This window comes from Panicum hallii, chromosome 3 (assembly GCF_002211085.1).
Source record: "Panicum hallii strain FIL2 chromosome 3, PHallii_v3.1, whole genome shotgun sequence".
Taxonomy (NCBI): Eukaryota; Viridiplantae; Streptophyta; class Magnoliopsida; order Poales; family Poaceae; genus Panicum; species Panicum hallii.
In genome coordinates this window covers 22,854,114-22,878,996 of record NC_038044.1, presented here as the reverse complement: position 1 = coordinate 22,878,996, position 24,883 = coordinate 22,854,114, and the positions used below count along the sequence as shown (strand labels likewise).

At 42.5% G+C, this 24,883-nt stretch overlaps 2 protein-coding genes across 4 annotated transcripts; one reads left to right on the top strand and one right to left on the bottom strand.

The window, feature by feature from the left end:
• Positions 1–2,700: 2,700 nt before the first annotated feature.
• Positions 2,701–3,753, bottom strand: LOC112887429. The gene has a single exon (XM_025953600.1). The coding sequence runs from the start codon at positions 3,515–3,517 to the stop codon at positions 3,041–3,043; it is 477 nt and encodes a 158-aa protein (XP_025809385.1). The 5' UTR covers positions 3,518–3,753; the 3' UTR covers positions 2,701–3,040.
• Positions 3,754–10,022: 6,269 nt separating this feature from the next.
• LOC112885752 (pyrophosphate-energized membrane proton pump 3-like) lies at positions 10,023–19,389 on the top strand. Of its 3 annotated transcripts, none has more exons than XM_025951389.1 (15): positions 10,023–10,362; positions 11,324–11,497; positions 12,354–12,557; positions 13,937–14,088; positions 14,170–14,317; positions 14,400–14,532; positions 15,444–15,616; positions 16,020–16,140; positions 16,399–16,586; positions 17,179–17,616; positions 17,891–18,055; positions 18,137–18,292; positions 18,378–18,489; positions 18,577–18,796; positions 19,024–19,389. In XM_025951389.1, exons 2-15 carry the CDS (start codon positions 11,408–11,410, stop codon positions 19,121–19,123), a joined length of 2,400 nt encoding a protein of 799 aa, XP_025807174.1. In that variant the 5' UTR covers positions 10,023–10,362; positions 11,324–11,407; the 3' UTR covers positions 19,124–19,389. The 3 variants fall into 3 exon arrangements, with proteins under 3 accessions (XP_025807174.1, XP_025807173.1, XP_025807172.1); XM_025951388.1 differs by having other exon boundaries at positions 11,220–11,497; XM_025951387.1 differs by having other exon boundaries at positions 11,193–11,497.
• Positions 19,390–24,883: the final 5,494 nt, after the last annotated feature.

The following is a 24,883-nucleotide window of genomic DNA, read 5'->3' as shown; positions in this document are numbered from 1 at the left end:
CAAAATTCAGCTATCCTTGTCAGTTCCTCCTGCTTTTTTGGGCTTCTTTTTGGGTAGGATTTGGTAGACGTACCGATGTTGAGAAGCAGTTATGCTCTGTGCCAATTAACATCTTTGGAGTAATGTTTATCACACAGTCAGTCATGAAAAGACCAACACTATTTGGGGATCCAGACACTGTCTAAATGGGCCAGAGATCTTATTCCAGAGGTTAATAAAATTGTAGTAATGTGGTTGGTATTGTACCTCAGCAACTAGTTGCCACCTTGACTAAAATATCATATACCACAGCAACTGGGCCAGATACCCTCCCCTCCTAACCTTAGCTTGCGTGCTATTCTATGGTTACATGCTTCATCGTCCTCGCCATTGCCGACATCTTTGTGAAAGATAGTGTTGCTAATGTTACTCATATAAGCTTAAGATATATGAATATCTAGATTCAAGCCAAGGTGGCGACTGGAGGCTCTACCAACGACGCTATTAGTATATGACACAATAACACAATGCTGGAGTTTTTATAGATAATAATAATGCCATACAAAACAAATAGAAACTAGAAAAACAGCAAAGTCAAGCTAAATGAAAAAAGTGTTCAACTTGCTCCTCACATAGTAGAGCCCTTTAACATATTTAGCAAGTAATTATCACCTCCAGCTTCATAAGGATTCATCAGAGATACGTACTGAATGGACAACGGACTATACAGGCTCTATTTGGTAGAGCTCCAACTCCATAGATTTTTTAAAGTTTGCCATTTGCATTCTCCAAAAAAATCTTACATCTGGACATGGAAAAAGGTTGAGAGCATTTAGATAAATTATTTTTCCTAGTTTAGACTAAATATGAATATTTAAACCAGTTTAGTTTAGTCTACAAACTACGCGTCCAACTTGGATTTCTGAGCTATATATGGAGCAGTGAAGATGTATTAAACAGGCTAATGATTCGGCTTTTCATCTCCCTGACCAATCTTATAACAGCGTGGTCGTTCAGCTTCAACGGAAAACTGCCAAACGATAAACTTGTTCCTGATTAGAGTAGAGCCCTCCAACATCAGAATCTTGAGAGCCTTTGTTGCTTTTCTAGCGAGCCGTGCAGTCCCAATATTCCGTATGCCGTGCTTGTTGATTCATAATTAAAGCCTACGCCGCACGTCATTTCATGCAACTAGTGCCGCACTGATCCGGCATCTACCATTCCAGGTTTGCGTGCAGAGAGGCGTCAAAAAGCGGCAGGCGCGCTCCTGACGTGATCCCGAAGCCGACGTACGGGGAACCTCGCGAAAGCGACCGCCCTCGACGCCCGCGTACTCCTCCGCTCGTCGTGTCTCCCCGCCCCTCTTCTCCGCTCCGGTGCCAAAGACCCGTGACGCGCCGGGCGCGGCCGATGCAGGGAGCTCGCCGTCCCGTCGCCATCGGCCCATCCCGCCTTCGCCGTCGCCGTCGCCTACGTCCGCCGGTACGTGGCAGCCGGCGGCGACGGCGACCGCCGCGCGCCCCCGGCACGGTGCAGTAATGCGCCGCCTGCGGATTTAAGTAGGCAAAATGCTTGCTGGTGGTTTCCTAATGCTGTCTCGTGCGTTAGGCGTGGCGCTTGGTAGCTAGCGATGTCCTATGATCGTGATGGCGGGCGCCGGGCAATATGGGCGCCGCATGGCATGACCTGCATCTGTCCAAATCGCGAGACGGGGACGGTGCCAAGACGTGACGTGGCAAGGTGGCACCAAAAAGGATTGCAATCGCGGCTCCAACCTCCGAGTGTGTTGGTAAGAGTATCTACGGAAAGGAGGGATTTGCTCTAGGGGTTTCAGTTTATAAAAAAAATAAACCTTTTTTTAAAATTCGGGACGTTAGTTTTTCTTTTTCAATCCCTGTATGCTTATAAATTGGTTAACGAGCATAACAAAGAAAGAAGTAAGTTTGATTTTCGTTGAGGTTGCAGCTCTTATGTGGGCGTTAGGTGTACACATAACCATTTGATTTTTGAGAAACAACAATTTACCTCAGTTATGTATGCTATCTTCAGAGGAGTCTACTGGCTGCGACTTTGATCCATGCTATAGCATAAGGGCACAAGGGAGACTGTCTATTTGGCAAGCAAGGCATTGGAAGTTGTCAATATTTTTACCAAGAATTGATGGAAAAGCAATAATATACTTTGTTTTTTATTCCTTCAAGTCGTTTGCGTACTCTTTTCTCTATTTTTTCAGTTTGTGCGCTGAGAATTTTATAAAAATTTGGCTGTATGCGGTTACAGAACCCGGAGACGTTTTCTTTTTCTAAAAAAATGTTACCAAACAGAAACAGGGTGCTGCTACCACAACCAGAACGGTTAGCAGCCGGCTGCGTAGGATGATCAGGAATGCAACCAAAACGGCACCCTACGCAACGTGCCAAATCCCAACGAATTTCATTCCGCCTGTCGCCATACTAAAATATACTAGTAGTAGTACTGAAGAAGACATCACGCCTTACGTGGGAAGCCAGAGTTCAGTTGACCTGCACCGACTGGTACAATCATTCAAGATGATAACAAACCTTCCATGTGCTGTTTTCTATTCAGAGCAGTCAGTCAGTCAGTCACATGGAGTGAAACGTATGGAGCCATTCATCTAGCCGAGAAACCAATAAATCAGATGAAGGGGCTGCTACTGTGTCCATTCTCCGTACGTTATTGGCCACCGCACCGAAGCTGCAGACCTTTGGGCCTGTGCTTTGTACTACGTGTTCACTGCAATCTGTTGAATTTGAAAAAACTTGCCAATCCCTATAAAAAACACGAAATTCATCGAAAAGTTTCTTCCAGATTCTAGTGAAATTCAAATGCTCAAAGGACGCGGTGCGGCTCCGAGCAGTTTACAGTGCAGTATTGCTCTGGAATCTCCATTTAACATACGAGTTCATGCGCTGTGTACTGTACCGAAAGGAAATCCTAGCATACACGAGTCTTGCATGAGCCAAGAAGCGTAGAGGAGCGTGACGGGAGCTCCTGCGCTCGCATCGGCATCGGCGTCGGCGTCGCCGCCGGCCCCGGCAAATCAGACCGCCGCGGGCAGCCGGGCGGTGGCGACCGCCGGCGCGGCCTCCCCGCGCGCGAGGATGGCCCGGTAGATCTCGACGAGCGCCTTCTCGTCGTAGTCCCTGGTGAGCGGCCGCGGCCGCGCGAAGGGGTCGGCCGCCGTGCAGTAGGGCCCCGCGGCGCCGTAGCCGGCGACGGCGGCGGAGGACGCGAGCCGGAGCATGGCGTTCACGTAGGCGTCGCGGAGCCGCGCCAGCAGCCGCCGCGGCGAGAGCGCGCGGAGGAGGCGCCGCCCGGCGGCGCCCGCGCGCCGGCGCACGCGCCACCCGCGCCGGCGCCTGCCCGGCTCCGGCCGCGCCTCGCCGCCGCCGAGCTCGGCGGTGAGGAGGCGCGGGCGGCGCTGCGCCGCGGCGGCGTCGAGGCGGTCGTAGCCGCGGCGCTTCCAGTAGGCCTTGATGCCGCCCTTGTGGGTGGCGCCGCCGGCGGCGCTCGGCATGGCTGACTGGCCGCGCGCTGGTTCTTGGTTTCTGGGAGAGAGAGGTTGGCCTGGCAGCTCAGAATCAGATGGCCAAGCTCGCTCGCGTGCCGCGGAGAAATGGTGGGGGTGACTGGTGAGGGAGGGAGAGGGAGGCGTAGCAACTAGCACAGCTGCTGCTACTTATATCAGTGTCAAGCCTACCACGTACTCAGTTAAGTAAAATATTCAGGGTTTACTCTTCGTTTGCTTTTGAATTTCGGCCTTGCACACCACACAAATTATGGTACTTGACTTTTTACTGATTCTGTATGGGTCTTTTGGCGATTGTTTTGGCACTATTTTGACGTAACAGTCCCAAGTTTGTCAACGTGCCAAGCGAACTTTCTTGGCGTGAGGAAATGCCGCCCAGTTCGCCACGGTGCTACCTAATTCGTGCAACCTCCGCCTTTAGTTGTGCAAAGAGTGTGTTCATGATGAGCTTCGTTGATGTCTTCAATGTTAGTGGATAGATCATGATTGTTGGTACTCAGTACCGCTTGCAAACACCTAGTTGGGCAGCTTAGTTTTGTGCTGCTGCTGAATGGGGTTAGGAGTAGAGAATAGTTCATCCTATTTATTTTTATAACATATATCCATGTGTATGCTGATGTGCGATTCTTTAAGTAATTCATGCCCGAAACCATGCTCTACGGCAAACGGAGCCGCATTTGACTATACCAAGTAAGAGGATGTTTGCAAAGATTGCTTGGTTTTTTAGATGATATAAGCTAATACAGAAGCTTACGCTGGAATAGGTCATGGTCATGGTCATCTTTTGTATGACATGGGGATCATGTGCCATTCCGTTCGACTGTGCTAAGTGGCTTTCTCCAGTGCTCTACGGTAACGAATTGAATGCCTAGGAGTGCCTTTTCTGGCTGGCTGTTATGCGATGATGTTAGAGATAGAAGACTTATTACCAATGGTAATAAAGCAAAAATGGGGAAGAAGGGGGGGGGCGCAGTTCTTATGCTATGACCAGATTAGCGGGTGTTTGATTGGGAGAGACTTATAATAAACACCCAATAAGCCATAAATGAGTCTCTTTTCATCCGAACACATGGGCTTACAGGGGTGCTTATTATATAAGTCTCTCTATAAGCCTATAAGCCCCTTTGAGGGCTGCTTATGAGGCTTATTTTATAGAAGGGGCTGCTTATGTCTTATTTTATGTGAACCCCATCAGAAAAGCACATCTTTCCAACTACTACCCCTCCATAAAATAAGCCTCGTAAGCATCCCTCAAAGAGGCTTATGGAAAGGCAAGCACCCGTTATTAGCCCATGTGTTTGGATGAAAAGAAGCTTATATAGAGTTTATTGGGTGGGGCTTATTATAAGCCTCCCCCAACCAAACACTACATTACACTTATTATAAGTCTCTCATAAACTTATTATAACTCTCTTCATATGAGAGGCTTGTGGGCTTATATAAGCCTCAAGTAATCAAAGAGGATCTTAATTGGATTGGTGTTGGTTAGAAACTCTGAACCACCAGCTTTGTATTAAGCATCCGCCCTAGCGGAGCTGACATAGGAATAAATCCATGCTTCATAGCCAACCGGCAAGGCGGCAACCGGCCCACTTTGTTCTGTTTGCATTTCGTGAGACGCCATCGCATATATGCTCCCAAATTGGACTGGTAATTTCTCGGGTTTTAACTGGAGGTAATTATTTTGATAAGCCGATGACCTAGCAACTCAACCAGGCATACTGCTGCTATGACAACGCAAAGCTAATCGAGCGTTTGCGTTGAACTCACAACCGAACGGCGGGGCGCGAGGCGACAGCCGAGCCGACGGATGCGTTGCCGGAGTGCAAGCAGGAGGGCCGGGACCACCGGACAGAGATCCTGGCATGAAACCCGGGGACGATTTGGCACCACGCCAGGCTGAACCCCGTCAACGCGCGTCGCCTTGCGCGCGCCTGCTGCCTCCTCCCATGCCCCCTGATGCTCCCATGTGCGTGCGTCGCCTGCTCGGTCCTCCCGTGACCCCGCGCACCAACCCAACCACGCCGGGCTAGCTGGGATCACGCACGGCCACGCGGATCATCATGGATCGGAACCGTGTCGGGTCGATACGCCCCGACATCGACCACTAGCAGAGGAGCACCTGCGGGCTCCATCAGTTCCATAGGGGTATGGTTCAGCCGACCACCGGTCAGGACGCGCCGGGTGGAAAACACTAGCGGGACGCTTTTTCAATGTTCGTAACGACGTCACGGCTGATCTCGTGGTTTCTTTTTCCTCCTGGATAAAGCTCTTTAGGATCTGCTCCGTAGACTGTAGCTTTGACAGCAAATTTTTTCTTTTTTCAAACACAGTAGTAGATGATCACAAACACGCACACGTCGTCACTCATACAAGCACATCCGAAAGATTAGACCGGCGGATCTTGAGATTGAGGAGTTAGCATCATTAATTTTTGAAATAAGATAGCTTCACACTAAATTATAATGGAAGTTATGGCAATTGTATTATACGTAATTTTGCAAAAAACCTGACTTGATGAAATATGGCACGCTCACATTAAGATTTAAAATATTAGACCTTTGACAAACGCGGATCGGAGCTCAAGTAAAGGAATTCCTCAAGTAGATCCAAGCTTGCGAGCTTTATGGGCTTTCACGTGAGAAAGTACATTGAAGTCCCATCTATAATGAGGTGAGTTCAGGCTTTCACGAAAGGTTGTTACATTCAAGTGATCCTTCAGCTTAATCGTGACGAGCTTGCACGTAGCGCTAGCCTCTAAGCTCAAAAATAACTTAGGCTTGTTCAAGTTTGATGGGGTTATATATGCTGGTAGCCTTAGTATGGCTTAACTCGTATACAACCTAGATTGGAATTCATAATCTAGTTGTTTATCTTTTGGGACGTGTGTATGTGAATTGTGCATGGTTTTCTTGATAATTATACGAATTGAATGATGTGATGCTTACAAGGAAGCTAAGACTTGAATTTCTTTCCATTATTTATAATGAAACCCGGAGAAGATTTGAGGTCAGATGGTTAGGTGGCTTTGAATTTCTTGTGTGATGTCCATATCTAAAAAGCAGGAAAGTGCTAAATTGAAAGTGCATCTAGACCCCTATTGGGTTTTGGTGGTTGAATGACAACATAATTAAAGAACTAATGAGTTTGATGAGCTTTGGATAAATCATAATACAAATGAGTGTACCAAAACTATAATATCTCAAATTGAAGAAAAGGCAAGCAAATTGAAAAGGCAAAAGAGATGTAGTTGCGAGGGCTATTATACGGTTTCAATAATGGCTTGCTTGTATGAATGAGTAAAGATTGATAATGCATTGATATTTCCATCGAGAAGGAAGAAATGTGATCGAGAGCTTACTATTTCAATAGAAATGAAGATTCTTGGTTGCTTGATCACAAATTTGGTATATGAATAAATTTGTTGAACAAATAGAATTTAATGAACATAATGCATTGATAGTTTCATTAAGAAGGAAGAAATGTGATCAAGATCTTAATATTTAATATTCAATAGAAGTGAAGATTCTTGATTGCTTGATCACAAAGTTGATATATGGATCAATTTGTTGAACAAATGGAATTCAATGAGTACATATTATGGTGCAAAGCTACATGTGATTTAAGATGGCAAGATGGTTAATGGTTAGTAAGAATTTGGCTACGAGGTCCTAAACGAGAGAGGAGGGCAAGCAGAGCACCTGACACCGATAAACCCATGCTAGGGTGAGGAAGCAAGTTAGTGCTAGCATTTATGAACCAATCAAGATCATAGATAGTCACAAGTTCCTAAGCATCAATCATTATTGAATCATATGGATTTAGGTGTCTTGAGGATGTCAAGTTGATTGTTGATCATATATGGTGAAGAACCTCAAGACACTAGCTTAAGAAGGATAATGCTCAAGAAAGAGGTAAAGAAAATATTTGCAAACCCTCAAAGTATGATATTGAAGAAAAGCGGCATGGTAAAGATATTCAAGATCAAGAGGTTTATATTGTGTTCATTATTTGATCTTAAGTATAGATAATACCGTACTATTAAGAGGGATGCGACGTTGATAGCTTTGCTTATGTCTCAGTGCTTAAACCTAACATTTCAAGTGCTAACATAAGACAAATACTTGTCATAACATTTGCACCACGTTGATTTCAGTTGGAATGGGTAGTCCTCTGAATAAGCTTTCCATAGAGTCCAAGATTATCAAATTTAGAGTCCGGAGTAAAAACTTATGGTCTTTTTTCTTAGGTCACTTAAGCTGTATGGTGAATCTGCGGAAACTCCGAAAGTTTCGGAGGTTCCAGAGAATTTTACGAAGATTCCGAAAATTTTTGAGAAAAGAGAAATGCTAACTTTATCCGGATATTCTGAAGATTTTTGTGGAGTCTACGGATCTGTTTTGAACCTAACAGCTAGTTTTTTTTCTGGTTTCTATAGATTTTTCGGAGATTCCGGACTTAACAGCCTAATAGCTACTTTTCGGGGATTGGTATTTATACCTCTCACCCCTCCCATTTGTTGCTGCTGGTTCCTCGTACGAAAAATACATATCCACACTTTAAGAAGCTCTCTCCACTCTAGATTTGCAAAAGATAAATTTGAGAAGAGAAGTGAGCTGGGTTGAGAGAGATTGGGAAAGAAGATTGAGTGAAAGTGAGCAAACTCATTCTTGAGCACCCGAGTTCATAACGAGAAATCTTCATAGCGTTTGTTACTCTTGGAGGTCAAGCTTCCTAGGTGGCTAGGCGTCGCTTGATGAGCACCCAAGCTTGTGGTGTGCCGCGAGAAGTTTGTGAAGGCTTCGATTTCGCCTCCGCAAGGGAAGAAATCAAGAAATAAAGTGGAAAAAGGGTTGAGAGAGACCCGGCTTCTTTGGAAGCACCCAACAAAGATGTAGGAATCCTGAAGGGATCCGAACGTTGGTAAACAAATTCTTCTGTCACTTGTGCTTGATTTGTTAATTTCACTACTTGTTGCTTATGCTAGCTAGAAAGGTTCATTTTGATCTACTTTTTTGAAGATTTGAGCAACAAATATATAGTAAAATAGTTTGGAAACAACTCACCATTAAAGGTTAATTTGTTGATCTACTTTTGGTTGTGGTTTCCATAGACGCGTTGTGTAGTTTGTGCTATTTCCGGAGGCTCCAAAGATTTCTACGCAAACTGTGAAAGTTGCGTAGATTCCGCAAGTTACTAATTCCGCAAGTTACTAATTCCGCTGTAAAAATTTCAAAATTCTATTCACCCCCTCTAGGCGACATAACCTACTAGATTTGTATAAAAAAGATTATAATAAACACAAATGAGCAACACAAGTATAATTATCAACAAATATAGTAGTTGGTTTTGTTCTTATTTATTACTTCAAGGGATTGTTGTGTTTGACTTGTATTTTTTAGTAGTACCTAGTGGTTCCTTAAGTTTGCTAGCAAAACGTAAGAAAATTTTACCTAGCAGAACATGCTAAAGTTTAGCCAAATTTTCGGCCTAATAACAATAGAATTTGATGCCGGAATTAAGAGTTATTGGCATCCACAAATTTATCATAAAAAATAATGCATATCACTATTAAAAAACTAATACGCTTTCCAGGTGAAGAGACATCTTGCTTCGGTATGGATCAACTAAAATTTCAACCTTTAAATTTCTTTAGAGATATCAATTCGTACAAGTACTTGGAATTTTACGTATCCACACATGCTATGCAACCCTAGCCTCCGCGAATTTATCATTGGTTTGAAAGAAGCACCGAGTATTCCAAATACACAAGGGAAGGAAGGGTGTGATTTCGCTGAGATAAGCTAAAATCACCGATCATCTCCGAATTTATATTTATAGTGCAAATTTAAGGAATGCACTCTGGCTTTATTGTCCAGATCCGACAAGTAATCTATCTAAATCTAATTAACAACTATTACTAAAGCAAGCAATGAGTCTTTGTCCGTCAATCGAGTACTAATTAGAATCCAGTTACCTGTACGTTGAGTTAAAGGTGCGAAAATGTTTAGAATAAACGTTTGACGAGATTAATATGAAAAAACTAAAGTGCTCGTACTATATATATTATATAATATATGGTGGATAATATATATATTTTTAAATGCTAATCAATATATTTATATAGTTTATCGTAGCAACGCACGGACATATTTTCTAGTCAACAATAATAACGATAAATCGAATCTACATGTGTATAAGCTACACAGAACTAGAATATGAAATAGAATACAATGTCTTCTGTACTTTCCTTTACTCTTTTTTTTTGAAAGGGGTAAAAACCCTACTTTCGGCAAATTCTCCCGATTAAATTAGTTTTAACTTAACCTTTACACAGTTTGGTAATAATTAAAAGTAACCGTGCGATACAAGATAAACGGTGAAGATGCGCCTACCCAATATTCTTCACAAATACGCTTTCCAGATTAAGAGACGCCTTTCTTCAGTGTCGCTCAGCCGACAGTTCCACTTCCATTCTTCAGAGTTAACAGGTGGAAACTGACAGAGAGCCGCCACGCAGTCCGTCCCGGTCCCGCGCCCCCGTCGCCGCAGCCGCGCCGCCCGCACCTCTCCTCACGTCGACCGCGGCTTCTTCGCGTCGCCTGCAGCCGCGCCGAGGCGACACCTCCTGGTTCGCGTCGGTCGACTGGAAGCTATCGCCCCCGAGGCCGAGCACGCCGGACCGCGGGACTGCTGGGGGGCGCCGCGGACCGCGCGCCTCTCCTCCAGCCTCGGGCGACGCCCCTCCGCCAGGGTAGGCTGACGCGCCCCCGCCAGGCTCGCCCGACCGCAGCAAGCCGCCGCCGCATCAGTACTCCTGCAGGACGTGAAAGGTGAGGCCCAACTCGTCTCGCTCCCTCAGATCTGTATGTGGAAAATGGATTGGTGTGTTGGATCTGGATGCGTTTATGTATATTTGTTGAAAATTGAATGGAAAAATGGGTTGGTATGCTCGATCTAGTTTCTGTTATGGCTCGGTAGTGCAATTCCTTGATAATTGGGGCCTCTTGTACATTATGCACTATCTGTTACGCTTATCTAGCTGTGGGAGAGTGATTTTGCCATCACTTGTTTAGAAAATAGATCTATGGCAAATGCGAAAGTGCAGTCCTGCATGGCTTGCAATGTTTGGTTAGCTGCTCGGTATGTAAAGCTGAAACTTATTCAGGACCTACTGGGTTTTTTGCTCCATATCTTTAGTCAAGAGACTGTATTTCAATATAAATTCAATCCTTAGCAAATACAACAAACACATGATTGGGTACTCCAACCAAAGTCCTAATGTAAGCCTACAACACAAGCAAACAAGCCAGCACAGCGCACGCATACACAACTGCAAACATTAACTGCTATACTTCAGAACACAACCACACAAGTCAAAACAAATCGTAGATATTATCATATTATCATAGCTAATGAAATGGTATTCCAACAAGGTTTCCAATGTAAGCCTACGACGGTACGACACACTCAAACAAGCCAGCCTAATCGCACGTGGAAATTCAGATCATACACAATCAAAAACAACTCCCATGATCCCAATTCTATCTATCATCTACTAATGAGCTAAAGTTCATCATACAACAATTGTACTTTGTGCTTGTTTGTCATGCTTCTACTGAAATGTTCACTAGATATAGTGTCATGCTATATCATCTTGTAGATTTTGACACAAAAAGGACATTTTCAGTCCAAGAGAAGTTTGTGGCTGAGGCTGAAGAAAATCTGGATGTGCTTGACTTGTAAGGCTCGCTGTTTTTGAGAGGTGTCTTACATAGACTATCCAAAATTCAGCGCCAGGGATCAGGGAGTGACCTACCCCAGGGTGGGGAGTTCATTCCTTTTCCAGTTACAAGGAGGGCAAACTCGTATTCCATCATGATGGAAGAGGACATGGAAAATGGAAGGTCGTATCAGGAAAGACCAAGAACCTTTTCTACAGTACGAAGTAAATCATCTATACCACTGGTATGGTCTACCACTAAGCTTTCTCCACCTTCAAATACATAAATGAGCTTTCTGGCTACTTCGAAGGGTATTAATTTAGCTTCCATTCATGTTTCGGGTGCTCACTTGTGCATGTATTCTTTCTTGCGTGCTAGTATATGCAACTGCAGGGCATTTATCCTTCATCACGGCAGTGTGAATTGTCCTTGTTTTTGTTGATATATTCCCGCTACTTTTTGGCGGGAAACAAATATCCACACTATTGATTTATTGTTTTTCATACCATCATTTTGCCAATCAACAGTTATCAAAGTGTACACCAAAGAACAGTTCAGCATACTATGGATCTATATCATTCCTTTTCCATCTTTCTGTGTTTAGTTTTATATTTAAACCCAAGAAATTTAACCACAAATTGACCAAATAAAGTTATCATTCTAACAACAAGAAGCCTTTTATTCCCACCTATAAAAAGAGCCTTTTTAGTCGAAAGCAAGTCAAGGCTAAAATTTATCCTCTTTTGTCATATCCCAATAATGGTCATTCAGCTAAATGGAATAGCCAGTTTAACACTCTATATTATTCTTTTTTATGGGTTTTGAAATGAGCTGAACTGAAGTACTCTACACAACATAGATTTCCATGCTTGAACCAGTCTTTTCTATCACAATGTGCACTGATTCCTTTACATTATGTTTCTAAGCTACTTGCGTGGTTTGTGGTTCCATGTCGCAAACTTTGATAAATGAAAAATTGTTGAAGTGCACACTTCTGCTGATTGGTTGCCTGATTGGCACACTTTTCTTTTTAACATGTCATGAGCTACTGTTAGATGTTTTTTCATTTATCTCTTATACAATCTATTTTGTTGCTACAGGCCTTCCGTTTGTTGATGAGGATAAATCCCCGTGCCTTGATTATTCTCTCTCTTTTGGTCTTCAGTGGTGTTCTATATGTGGGAGCCAGTACATCGCCAATTGTGGTCTTTGTATTCTGTATATGTACTCTCAGTTTATTCTTCTCTCTTTACCTCACAAAGTGGGTTCTTGCCAAGGACGAAGGACCTCCAGAAATGTCTGAGGTATAGAAAGTGCCTCAGTTCAGATCATTGATAATGTGCTAGTGCATTCATTTTCTGCACCTTCAATGCTTTGCTAGTTGTAACATGGTGTCTCTATATGTATTCATAGTGCTGCATGCCACTATTGCGACCTTGCTATGCATATTCTGCTTTATGCAGTTAACTACAACCTGCTGCTCTAGAATTATGCTAGCTTATCCTGCATACTTAAGATTTAGTTGTTTATGATTCTTATTATTATGTTAATAAGCTATACTAGATCGTGGATAGAACTTTCTTTATATTTGACTCCGTGCTCCTTTATCTGTTGGTGTGGGCTGAAGAGTAATATTCTAGGGATTACATTTTGCTGGGGGCCTGTGTGGAACTGTGGATGCTGAGCTGCATCCACAAGCAACCAAATTAGGCACATCACATCAACTAGCATGAGATCATTCATTATTTTTATGAGGTTACTCTAGATTAGTTCATGCAGTAATCTAATTTTTTTTTTGCAATATAAGGTTGCATAACAAATGAACCTGCAAAGTATCGCTCACTTATTTGAAAATGGACCAAATAAATCAGCAAATAAGCATATTTGTGGCTCAGACTTCAAGCCACCTCTTTTCCCTGTGGTGCATCTAGACTTCCTGTATACAAGTTGAACCTGCCAAGTGGCAATCTAAGTTGTCCGGTTGTGCATGGCTCATATTACTCCCTCCAGTTACAAATAACTGCAGTCAACACATTTGAACTTTGACCATCAATATCTCTCTGAATATTTCAAATGAAAACATGAAAAGTGGTGGCTAGATTTGTCTTAAAAAATAGTTTCAGAGTATTGTAAATTTGCTATTTTTTAATGGTCAAAGCAATGTCTTGGTGCCACTGTTTGAAACTGTAGTTATTTATGACTGGATCGTGTACTAGTTTTATGGGCATTTTGGCACCAACAAAGCAAACATGGTATGATGCTGACACCATTGACTTATCGATTGTGCCATTAAGTAGATTTCACTATGTACAACACAAACAACAACAGCAACAACAAAAAGCATTTTAGTCCCAAGCAAGTTGGATTAGGCTAGAGATCAGACCCAACGTGAACATCTATTGGGTGTCATCTCATTATGAGTGACTGGTTTTTTATGTTGGCTCACCAAACCTCTCTCAAACCCCATTTTAGGAGAAGGGACCCCTCCTCCTTTGTCTGGGATTGGGACCGGCTATGCTGAAACAAAATAGATTTCTTATGTAATTAATTGAATTTGGATCTGTAAATTTACATCCATATTCCATGCCGCCCCTTCTGTTACTTCCTATTTTTATATAAATTTTGGGTTTTGACCTGTCAGATCAGTGCTGTAGCATGATTGATTGTGCCTTCTCTTGTTCAGATATCTGATGCCATAAGAGATGGTGCTGAAGGATTTTTTAGGACACAATATGGAACTATTTCTAAAATGGCCTGTATTCTGGCCTTTGTCATTCTTGGCATTTATCTCTTCCGCACTACCACCCCACAGCAGGAGGCATCTGGTTTAGGAAGGTGATTTTCTGCCATTATCTGAAACCTTAGTTGTACTGACATGTGATATGTTGAGATCTCATGAATCTCATTACTGCACAGGGCAACATCTGCATATATTACAGTTGCTTCGTTTCTCCTTGGAGCTTTGTGTTCTGGAATAGCTGGCTTTGTTGGGATGTGGGTCTCTGTGCGTGCAAATGTTCGAGTTTCAAGTGCTGCTCGGCGCTCTGCGAGGGAAGCATTGCAGGTTTTGTTTTCGTTCTATGATGTAGTTTCAGGTGTTTCTCCTGCCATATAGTTTTGAAATGATGACAGATTCCTCAAAACAGATTGCTGTCCGTGCTGGTGGTTTCTCAGCCATTGTGGTTGTTTGCATGGCTGTATTTGGTGTGGCAATACTGTATTCAACATTTTATGTTTGGCTTGGAGTAGATTCACCTGGTTCAATGAAGGTTACCGACTGTAAGTTTCTTGTACACAGTGCACCAGATATTCATAAGTGGTGTTTGATATATGGGCATCGTTGCAAGGTTATAGGTTGTGATAACTGATCATTTTCTGTAACTTAAGTAGGGGGGAAGTACTCTTATGCAATTATGTTTTTCTAAATTTGACTCGTATTTCACTATGGCTCCACTTTCCACTTAGAAACTTCCATCCTTGGCCACAGAGAAGCTATGTGTATTGCTGATAAGCAAGGTTAGGCCCACGTGTCAGTAACAAAAAAGACTTGTTAAATTTAATTAACTATTTTGTTTGGGACTAAAAAAACAAAACTGAAACTCGAACCTAAATGGAACAGAGACCAAAGCTAGTAGTTCTAGCCAAAGGACCACCGTTACAGATTGATTATGGTAATCTCGAGGCATTCATTCTAATACTACATGTTTGATCTATGAGGATTGCAGAATTCACATATTTTCCTTATATTGGTGATGTTGACTTACCCAAACATTAATGCTACATTTTTCATGTGTCCTGCAATTTATTTTTAGCTTAGTACAAAGATGAGCAGCATTCTGTTATTCAGTTGATTATGATTAGAATCTGATATCTCTGCCTGGAGTTTCTCTGCAAAACATTGTTATGTGCTTCATCAATGCTGCAAGGTCCATTCAGTGGGTTCTCAGTCTTATAAGTGGCACTTCAGAGCAAAGTCCTGTCTAAAGGATGTTTAACTCTACTGTAGACCTTACCTCATGTTTGTGTAGAGTTAGTTGGGTTACATGTAATTTTCCTATAAGGTCCTGAAACTGCACTAGATTATGTTCCAACCTATCCACATGTCCTCCAATTATGTGATGTAGTTGCAATATCATTTTCTTATGTAAAAGGAATATTACTCTATTGCTTATTCATATGTTTTTATGTAGTGCCTCTTCTCCTTGTGGGATATGGATTTGGTGCCTCCTTTGTTGCCCTTTTTGCTCAGTTGGGTGGTGGAATATACACCAAAGCTGCTGATGTTGGAGCTGATCTGGTTGGAAAAGTTGAGCAGGGAATACCAGAAGATGATCCTCGCAATCCTGCTGTCATTGCTGACTTGGTATTGATGTTCTCTATTAAACATTACTGCACCTTTTTTTTCATATTTTTCATTAAAGGTAGCTTAATTATGTTCAAATACACCTAGACATTAGTGATAAAAATCAATATTCATGTGCTTCTGAAGCTTTATTAAGGATAAAATTGTTCTCAACAACTTGCCTTCGTTTTGAAACTCAATAAATTGGTGTGTTCTGTGCTACTATATGCGCTAGGGTTCCCTTGTTGCCTAAGGTATGGTAGAATTCTGAATTGTATGCGCTCTCGAGGATTGAATATTTGTTGTCTGTGCTGCAATGCTCAATACTAGATTTGCTTTGCTCTACAACTACTTGTCTGGTTCTTGTTGTCCTATAGTTCATATGCTACTATATATGCTTGTGTAACAAAAGAAAACTACTCAGGTTGGTGACAATGTTGGAGACTGTGCTGCGCGAGGTGCTGATCTTTTTGAGAGCATAGCAGCAGAAATTATCAGTGCAATGATACTTGGGGGAACAATGGCACAGCGCTGCAAGATTGAGGGTAAGTCTCTCTTGTCGCCATCCAATCTTCTTGTCAACAAGAACACTGGCCACAACTTGCAAGTGGTTGCTCATATTTTTAATATGATAAGTTCCCAATGATCTATATATACAGAAATAATCTTTGGATGACTATATTTGGACGGTACTTGGTTTTAAATAAAATTAATAGCTGCTGTATTTTTGGTACAATGATACACACCTTGCACCTTTGTAATCGCACTGCTCTGGTCTAAAACAGCATTGTTTGTAATTGCAGATCCCTCTGGCTTTATTCTGTTTCCTCTTGTTGTCCATTCATTCGATTTGGTGGTGTCATCAGTTGGAATTCTCTCAATCAGAGGGACACGCGACCCTGGTCTCATCTCCCCTATCGAAGATCCCATGTCAATTATGCAAAAAGGCTATTCTGTTACTATTATGCTTGCTGTTCTTGCATTTGGAGTGGTGAGTCTCTTGTTATTTTGGTAAATAGTTTTGTTGTTTGATTATGTTGTCTTACTGCTTGCAGTATTTGTAGTATTATACTGTTATGACATTGCTCCATTTGTTCCCAAGGCTGGGTGCAGAAATCACTTTGGAATTGCAGTATGCAAAAGCGGTTTACAGCATAGTTGAATATCTTTCATGCATGCTTCCCATTGTCGTCGGATATAATATAAGGAGAACTTTTCAATGAATCGCTGAAACAGCAATTATGGTTAGTTGTTCTTGGAAGAAAGTCATTCCAGATATTTTCCAAAAGGGGAGATGACCTCAATCTAGCAGTTATTTATAATTAAATCCATAGCCACAGGATGCAATCCAAAGATATTTGAACTGATAACAGATACATATTATAAACCATGAGGAACACCTGCTAAGGTTTGCTATAACTCTACGTTGAGTCCGGTTAATGTTTTATGCAAGCCTTCCAACTCACTGTGAACAGAAGCTATGTTTGTGATGTCATCTTTGCTCCCTTTATACAAAGTAAAACTGAATCTTTTTTTCACCAGAAGTTGCTTTATAATTTTATTGATCTGTGTTAAATTTCCAGTCTACTCGTTGGCTCCTGTATACGGAACAAGCACCTTCAGCATGGCTAAACTTTGCGCTGTGTGGCTTGGTGGGGATCATTACGGCATATGCTTTTGTTTGGATATCGAAGTATTACACAGATTATAAACACGAGCCAGTCCGCCTTTTAGCTCTTTCAAGTTCTACAGGACATGGAACTAATATTATTGCTGGAGTAAGTTTGGGAATGGAATCAACAGCTCTTCCAGTTCTAGTGATAAGTGTAGCCATTATATCAGCATATTGGCTGGGGCAGACCTCTGGCTTGGTGGATGAGTCTGGTAACCCAACTGGTGGTCTTTTTGGGACAGCCGTAGCAACAATGGGGATGCTTAGCACAGCAGGGTATGTTCTCACTATGGACATGTTTGGTCCTATAGCTGACAACGCTGGTGGTATTGTTGAGATGAGCCAGCAGGTATTACACTCATATGTTTCTTTTGTAGTTCAAATGTCTTTCACAGGTCATAGCAAACAATCTGTATTATTTGATTCTTCTACCACTACGAAATTTGAAAACATTTCACAGTTCAAATAAAAGAAATAATAATTGAAAGTATTATGTACTGTTTTTCTTCCTATAATGGCTGTGAGGTAATTAGCAGGTTTAGCATTTGTGTCATGTTTAAATGTGGGCGCTGATATTCTGTATTAAGTTTAATTATCTTAACTCTGATTGAGTACTGCTGCAGCCTGAAAGCGTGAGGGAAATCACAGATGTTCTAGATGCTGTGGGCAACACAACGAAAGCTACTACAAAGGGATTTGCCATTGGGTCAGCGGGACTGGCTTCCTTCCTCCTGTTCAGTGCGTATATGGATGAAGTAGCTTCTTTTGCTCAATTGCCATTCAAAGAGGTATGCAGTTTATATTAGTATGCCACATGGAATACTGAATTTATGTGCTCATTATTCTGTGGCCTTACACAATTGTTGCAGGTTGACATAGCAGTCCCAGAGATTTTTGTTGGTGGTTTATTAGGCTCGATGCTTATATTCCTTTTCAGTGCATGGGCTTGTTCGGCAGTTGGCAAAACTGCACAGGAAGTTGTTAATGAGGTCAGGAGACAATTTATTGAGAGGCCTGGTATTATGGTGAGTACATGATTATATCATGAAGTTCTTCAGTTCCCTTATGCTTGAAAAAGCTGATGTCAACTTGTAACATAATATCATCCAGGACTACAAAGAGAAGCCTGATTATGGACGTTGTGTTGCAATTGTTGCATCTGCATCCTTGAGAGAAATGATAAAACCTGGGGCTTTAGCAATTATATCACCCATGGCGGTTGGTGAGTTTTTATGCATACCTGTGTTAACTGTGGGATTCTTGTTTGTGTCCATGATGCTTTTTATAATTTGATTTACATGGTTTTCAGGCGTTATCTTCCGGATTTTGGGCCACGCCACTGGCCAACCTCTTCTTGGAGCTAAAGTTGTGGCCTCAATGCTTATGTTCGCGACGGTTTCTGGTATTCTCATGGCACTCTTCCTGAACACTGCTGGGGGCGCTTGGGATAATGCGAAGAAGTACATTGAGACTGGTGCTCTTGGTGGCAAAGGCAGTGAGTCTCACAAGGCTGCGGTTACTGGCGACACGTAAGTTTCTCAGTTATATATAATGCCATTCTATTGACACATAATTTGGGGGCTGGGGCTATACTCTTGAGCCGAGGTTCCACTGTTGATCAACTACATAGTAAAAAGTGATGTTTTCATACTGACAACTTTAGGGCACGGGACCTGGCAAATTTCTGATTATGGAAGATTGATAAGGCCTCCTTGATTATGGTAACACTTACAGGAGTACGTTTGTTGTATTGCAGGGTTGGTGACCCATTCAAAGACACGGCGGGGCCTTCGCTTCATGTTCTTATCAAGATGCTTGCCACAATCACATTGGTCATGGCGCCGATATTTTTGTGATTAACCAACCAACCACTCATCAAGCTTACCCTCAGATGTATTTACCGGACTCATTTAGCATCACTAAGTGAATCAGTGCTGCCCTCCTGATATTTCACGGTAATATTGTACGGATGGTGCAAACGTCGGAGAATGCATATACTTGTGACGGAGATTACTGAGTTAATCGCCCGAGTTTCTTGTGTTTGACGTCGGAGAATACTAAGATTTGTGATGGAAATTACGGAACCAGTTGCCCGAATGTCTTGTGTTTGTTTACTGGAACATTTTAGTAGCGTTCATTATGCCAAATGTTAAATGAGCGGTAAACAATAGGATGGTAGGATCAGGACTGAATCTGCATCTACCTAAGCTGCTTGATGTTACAAGCTACGTACTACGTTGCAGCCATTAAGCTCGTTGATCATTATCTGTCTTCTGAAGGCCTCGTCCACCAGGCGGTACCCTGACGAATGATCATGCCTCTCGAATCCTACCACGAGTTGTTCGTGTTTGAGTCTTAACGTTTCCTGGGTGCAGACATTGTCTATTGGGTCGGGCTGGGATGAAACTAAAAAAGAAATGTACGAGGCACTCCTGAGCTCTCGACCAAGTCCAATCAACTGAAGATAAAGATAAAGCATAGATCATATCTCAACTCTCTAACGATCAAAATGGTGCCTTTTTTCTGAAAAAAGAAACAATTTAAATAGCGCAAATAACCCCTTGGAACTACCAAGGTAGTGCAAAGAACCCCTAGATCTTTTGTTTTCAAGGTAATTTTGTGCTAAAGTGATTGTTGATACTTAAAATTGGCACGTTCCAAGATAAACGAGATTAAGACTAAAACAGTTAATTCCGTTCTAACATTTCTTATTTCAATAGAAAGATAAAGAAACACTTCAAGCAGCATCAATATGAGATCAAAACATGAGTCTAGACAGTGGCCAGCAAGGGGGTGCAGCAGGGGCCATGGCCCCTCCCAAGATCAGCGGCAATTTTTTTTCATGTGCGCTGATCAGGCAAATTTTTTTTCATGTGCGCTGATCAGTTAAGTGTGTATGGATCACAAATACTGTTTGCAATCGTGCATCCAAGTAGTTAAGAGACAAAAATCAACTATGACCTTACAACTGAATCTTGGAGCCTCCATTCATCAAAGGAAGAATAAAATTGCTCTGACTTTGGCGCCATTGTCATTTACATTTACATTTTAACACTACTGTAGTATAAATCTGTCCCTCTCTCATCCCAAAATTAATCGGTTTCTATGGCAACTGTAGTAGAAAACCGCACAAGGATAAGTCATCTCAAATATGCTCGTAGTTGTGGCCGGGTAGTAGGCATGTAGTTTTGGTTCATTATGGTTGAATATTTACGACAGTACTAAGTAAAAAATAGCCTTCTTATAATGTTTCCCACATTTTGTACTCCACAATATTTTGAAGCAAATTGACACAATGCAGTTTTCTTTGTGTCAACAAATCTATCTACATGCTCAACAAGTGATCGCACCTAATAGCATCACTGGTACGCCATTTCTATAATATTTTTTGTCCGTACTATATTGGAGTTATATATACTCTATTGCTTAAACTTTTTTCTTATAAGTTCATTTTCTACGCAGTCCTTTGGCCCCTCCTATGGTTAAATCTTGGCCCCGCCCGCCAAGATGAAGTCCTCGTCGAGATGATCAAAATGGATATATGGATCGCCTAATTTGGAGGCTAGGCGAAAGTTATGGCGTTCACAAATGCTCATAGGGGTCAAAATTGGAAGTTCTGATTTTGGATGTCAGAGGTTCCGATTTTAGTGTCTGTGCAGGTCAAGAACCTCGAAGGTTCCGGTTTTGAATGTCAGAACATTCGGTTTTTACATAGAAAGTTCGAGAAAGACTTGTAGATTGGTTCTAGGTCATTTTTTTATGTATATTCGACTCCTCGGGGGGCCAGAACACACCGTCGTCCTACGTATATGAAGGGTCAAGCCTGATTGAGACACCTCCAATTGAACCAAACAACCATGCATTTACCTTTTTACTCCTAAACCCTAATTCCTCTTCCAACCCTCCATTTTGTTCGTGTATTGATCACCACGATCATAGATGGCGTTCTAGACTTGCTGGCCATCTTAGGGCATGATCAGCGACGTCTATGCCCTGACGGGGTCCCTCCCGAGCGAGAGCATCAACTGTCTTTGCTAGCTTGCTCGTAAACTAGTCGTTCTTTGCCACGTAAATTCATTGGTTATCTTTTGCTGGTTTGCTTGTAGAGCTAGCCGTCCTTCACCATGTAAGTGTGCTAGTTATCCTTCTAGGGTGAGTGTTTCATACCTTCATGTTTTTCTAGCCAAACTCTAGAAATTCCGGAACTTCCGATTTCTTCCACAAGGCTCGGTAAAGAGAGGCTCTACTGGCTTCATGTTCAGTGCTCGGTGTTTGGCTTGGCACGTTTTCACATCAACAGTGATGTTGGTAACTTGATATAGCACTTTGGCTAGTACAGCATGTGTCGACATGGCATCCACATAACCAACCCAACGTGTCGTGGGACGTGGGGACGAACGGTATCCAGATAAGCCATGATGTAGTACATCCAGGGAAAGCGTAAATACCCTTTTCTGTTTGCCCATTGGACGCTAGATTGAGGGTATTTAGTTGTTATCTTGTTTTAGCTTTTATAAGTACACAAGTTTATAACCTTTGATTTATCTAGGAGAGATTGAGCTTATGGTACCTGACATTGTGGGAGGGCCCCCTGTGCAAGATGTAATATAATGCCCACAAATAAGAATATTGTTAATGAAAACTCTCTTCGTTCATCGTTTATTTATGTAACAAAAGAATGGATTTGCTTACTATACTAGAGTTACGAGCTCATGCTAAAAGGACGTTGTTAAACTAGTACATTTATTCAGTTTTACCCAAGAGCATCATACGTACTTGATAATAAAATTCTTCCTCAGAGTTCTACCCAAAAGCATCATATTCTAGTCTACAAATTCACCGACATGACATCCTTTTGCCCATAAATAGTACTACTCTATTCTTTTAAATATGTTCATATTCGAGCTAACAAGTGTCAAATATAAGAAGAACCTTAGTTTGCCAAAATGAAGTCTCGTATGAAAACTCATACATTTATGAAACAAAAATGTTAGTGAATGTCAAGTTAATAAATTTGCATCGCTACCTACAAAAAGATTTGACACTGCCACTAATTTATTAAGTCTGTTTCTTGTCATGATAGAACCTAAGTGATACAAAGTAGTAGGTAAATATCTAGACTAAAAGAAAAAAAAATAGTGAAGTTCACTAACTTACGTGTCCTGCCTTTCTTTCTTCTTGTCACACGACAGCATGGAGAACCAAATTAAAGTGGGCGGAATCAAGGATGCACGGTCAAAATGTAGGGAAAATTAAGCATCTTCACGAGAGTTAGGCTGGTGTTAATGGGGGGCGGTACCGCCCCCCTATCGGCGTGGTGCAGGCGGGAGGCGGGCGGGAGGCGGTCGAGTGGGAGAGGGAGGGCGGGATGGATCCCGCCGGGCGGGAGCGGGCGCTATCGCCCCGCTCACGCCCGCGTTGGCAGGCACGCGGGGGCGGGAGGCGGGCGGGAGCGAGGCGGCGCGCCGGCGTCGGCGTGCGCGGGCGAGAGGGGTGGGGCGGGAGTGACGTGGCACGTTTCTATTGGTCCACGCAGACTATCCGTTGAGCTAGCCGTTATTTGACTGTTTCAACTCCAAAAAATTCGAAAAAAATTGCAAAAAATCCCAAATTTCATCCCTAACCCCCTTATAAATACCTCACCCGGGTTTCACTCCTTCCCCACCCCATTTGAGCTCATTTCTCCCATCAACACTTCAATTTCACTCTTCTTGACGCCATGTCTTCGTCTACCACGAATTAGAGTGAAGGAATGGAGGCTGAAATGATCGATGCGTTCCAAGCGGAGTACGAGGAGGCGATGCTCAATCTTGAAGAGGAGTCAAGCAGAAGGTGACATCATCGACGCTAAATCAGACATGATCGTGAGGGTGCCCATGATCGGCTGTTCCAAGACTACTTCGCCGACAACTGCGTTTATCCTCCAAATTACTTTCGGCGAAGGTACCGAATGAGGCGTCAACTTTTTCTACGTATTATGCGTAGATTAGGTGAATACTCTCCATATTTCACCCAAAGAGAAGATGCTTGCAACCGTCGTGGTCTCTCTCCGCTACAAAATTGTACCGCGGCCTTACGCTTGTTAGCTTATGGAGGCGCTGCGGATTCGATAGATGAGTACCTAAAGCTAGCTAGATCAACTACATTAGATTGTCTAGAGAAATTCTATGAAGGCATCATTTACTGTTACGGGGATGAGTTTTGCCGTCGACCAAATATCGTGGATACTCAGCGTCTACTAGCGAAAGCCGAGGAGCGTGGCTTTCCGGGCATGCTAGGGAGTATCGATTGCATGCATTGGCAGCGGAGAAACTGTCCGGTGGCACATGCGGGGCAATTCAAAGGGGGGATATAAAATATCCCACCATTATCTTAGAAGCCGTTGCATCGTATGATCGTTGGATCTGTCATGCCTTTTTTGGAGTGGCCGGGTCCAACAACGACATCAATGTACTCAATCAGTCGCGGTTATTCACTGATGTGCTTAGAAGAGAAGCACCCGTAGTGAACTTTACGGTTAATGGACATGAGTACAATAGGGGTTACTACCTTGCCGACGGCATCTACCCCTCTTGGCCGGTGTTTATGAAGGATATTACTCTTCCGCAGTGTGAGAAGCATCAGGTATTCACAAATGCTCAATCAGCTTGGCGCAAAGATGTCGAGTGTTCGTTTGGACTGCTCAAGTCTAGGTTCAACATTATAGCAGTTCCCGGACGCTCTTGCTCACAGCGTACTCTTGGGTTGATCATGCGTGCATGTGTCATCCTACACAACATGATCATCGATGACGAGCGTGATACCGATTTGGACGAGATCTATGAGACAATTGCGTCCAATGTCGGTCCGGCGATCCACAACGATGCACCACCAAGCCTAGCTGCCAGAATTCAGATGGACACTGAGATGAGGGACTCACCGATGTATGCACAGCTCCAGCAGGATTTGGTTGAGCATGTGTTGGCACATAGTCATCCTTAGATTTATGTAATTTTTTAATTTATTATGTATTTTTTAATTTATTATGTAATTTTTTTATTTATTATGTAATCAGTAACTTTTTTAAGTTGAATAAAATTTATTTCTTGAATTCTTTTGCGTATTCGAACAAAGGAGGTTGAAATAATTAAATCTGGAAAAGAAAAGCTGACGTGGAGGAGAGAGAAGTGAGAGCTGGTACTATGGCCTGTGCATTGGAGGGGTAGGATGATAGTGGAGTAGGAGTTGGGTGAGAGCTGACGTGGCGGGAAGATATCTCCCCCCACCACTGGACTCAGCCTTAGGACGAGCTGTGAGACGTGGGCTAGGATCACTTGAGAAATAGGAGTGGGCCTTATTTGGAAGGAATAAATGCATGTGGATTTTTTTTTATGTAACACGAGGGGATTTGCAATCCCCCTACTGGATTAATACATTTAAAAAAGAAAAGAACGACCAAGTTTGTACATCTCAGGATTAGGAGACAAAAAAGATAAAAAGAAAATCAAAGAAAGGAGGAAGACTATGCAAAGAGATTTAGACATTCTGCTAGGCAAGCTTTGTGTTTGGATTTTACTCGATGCACAAGCATATTGAGTTCTTTCTTGAAGGTTGAAGGTTTGATGACATGCTTGAAT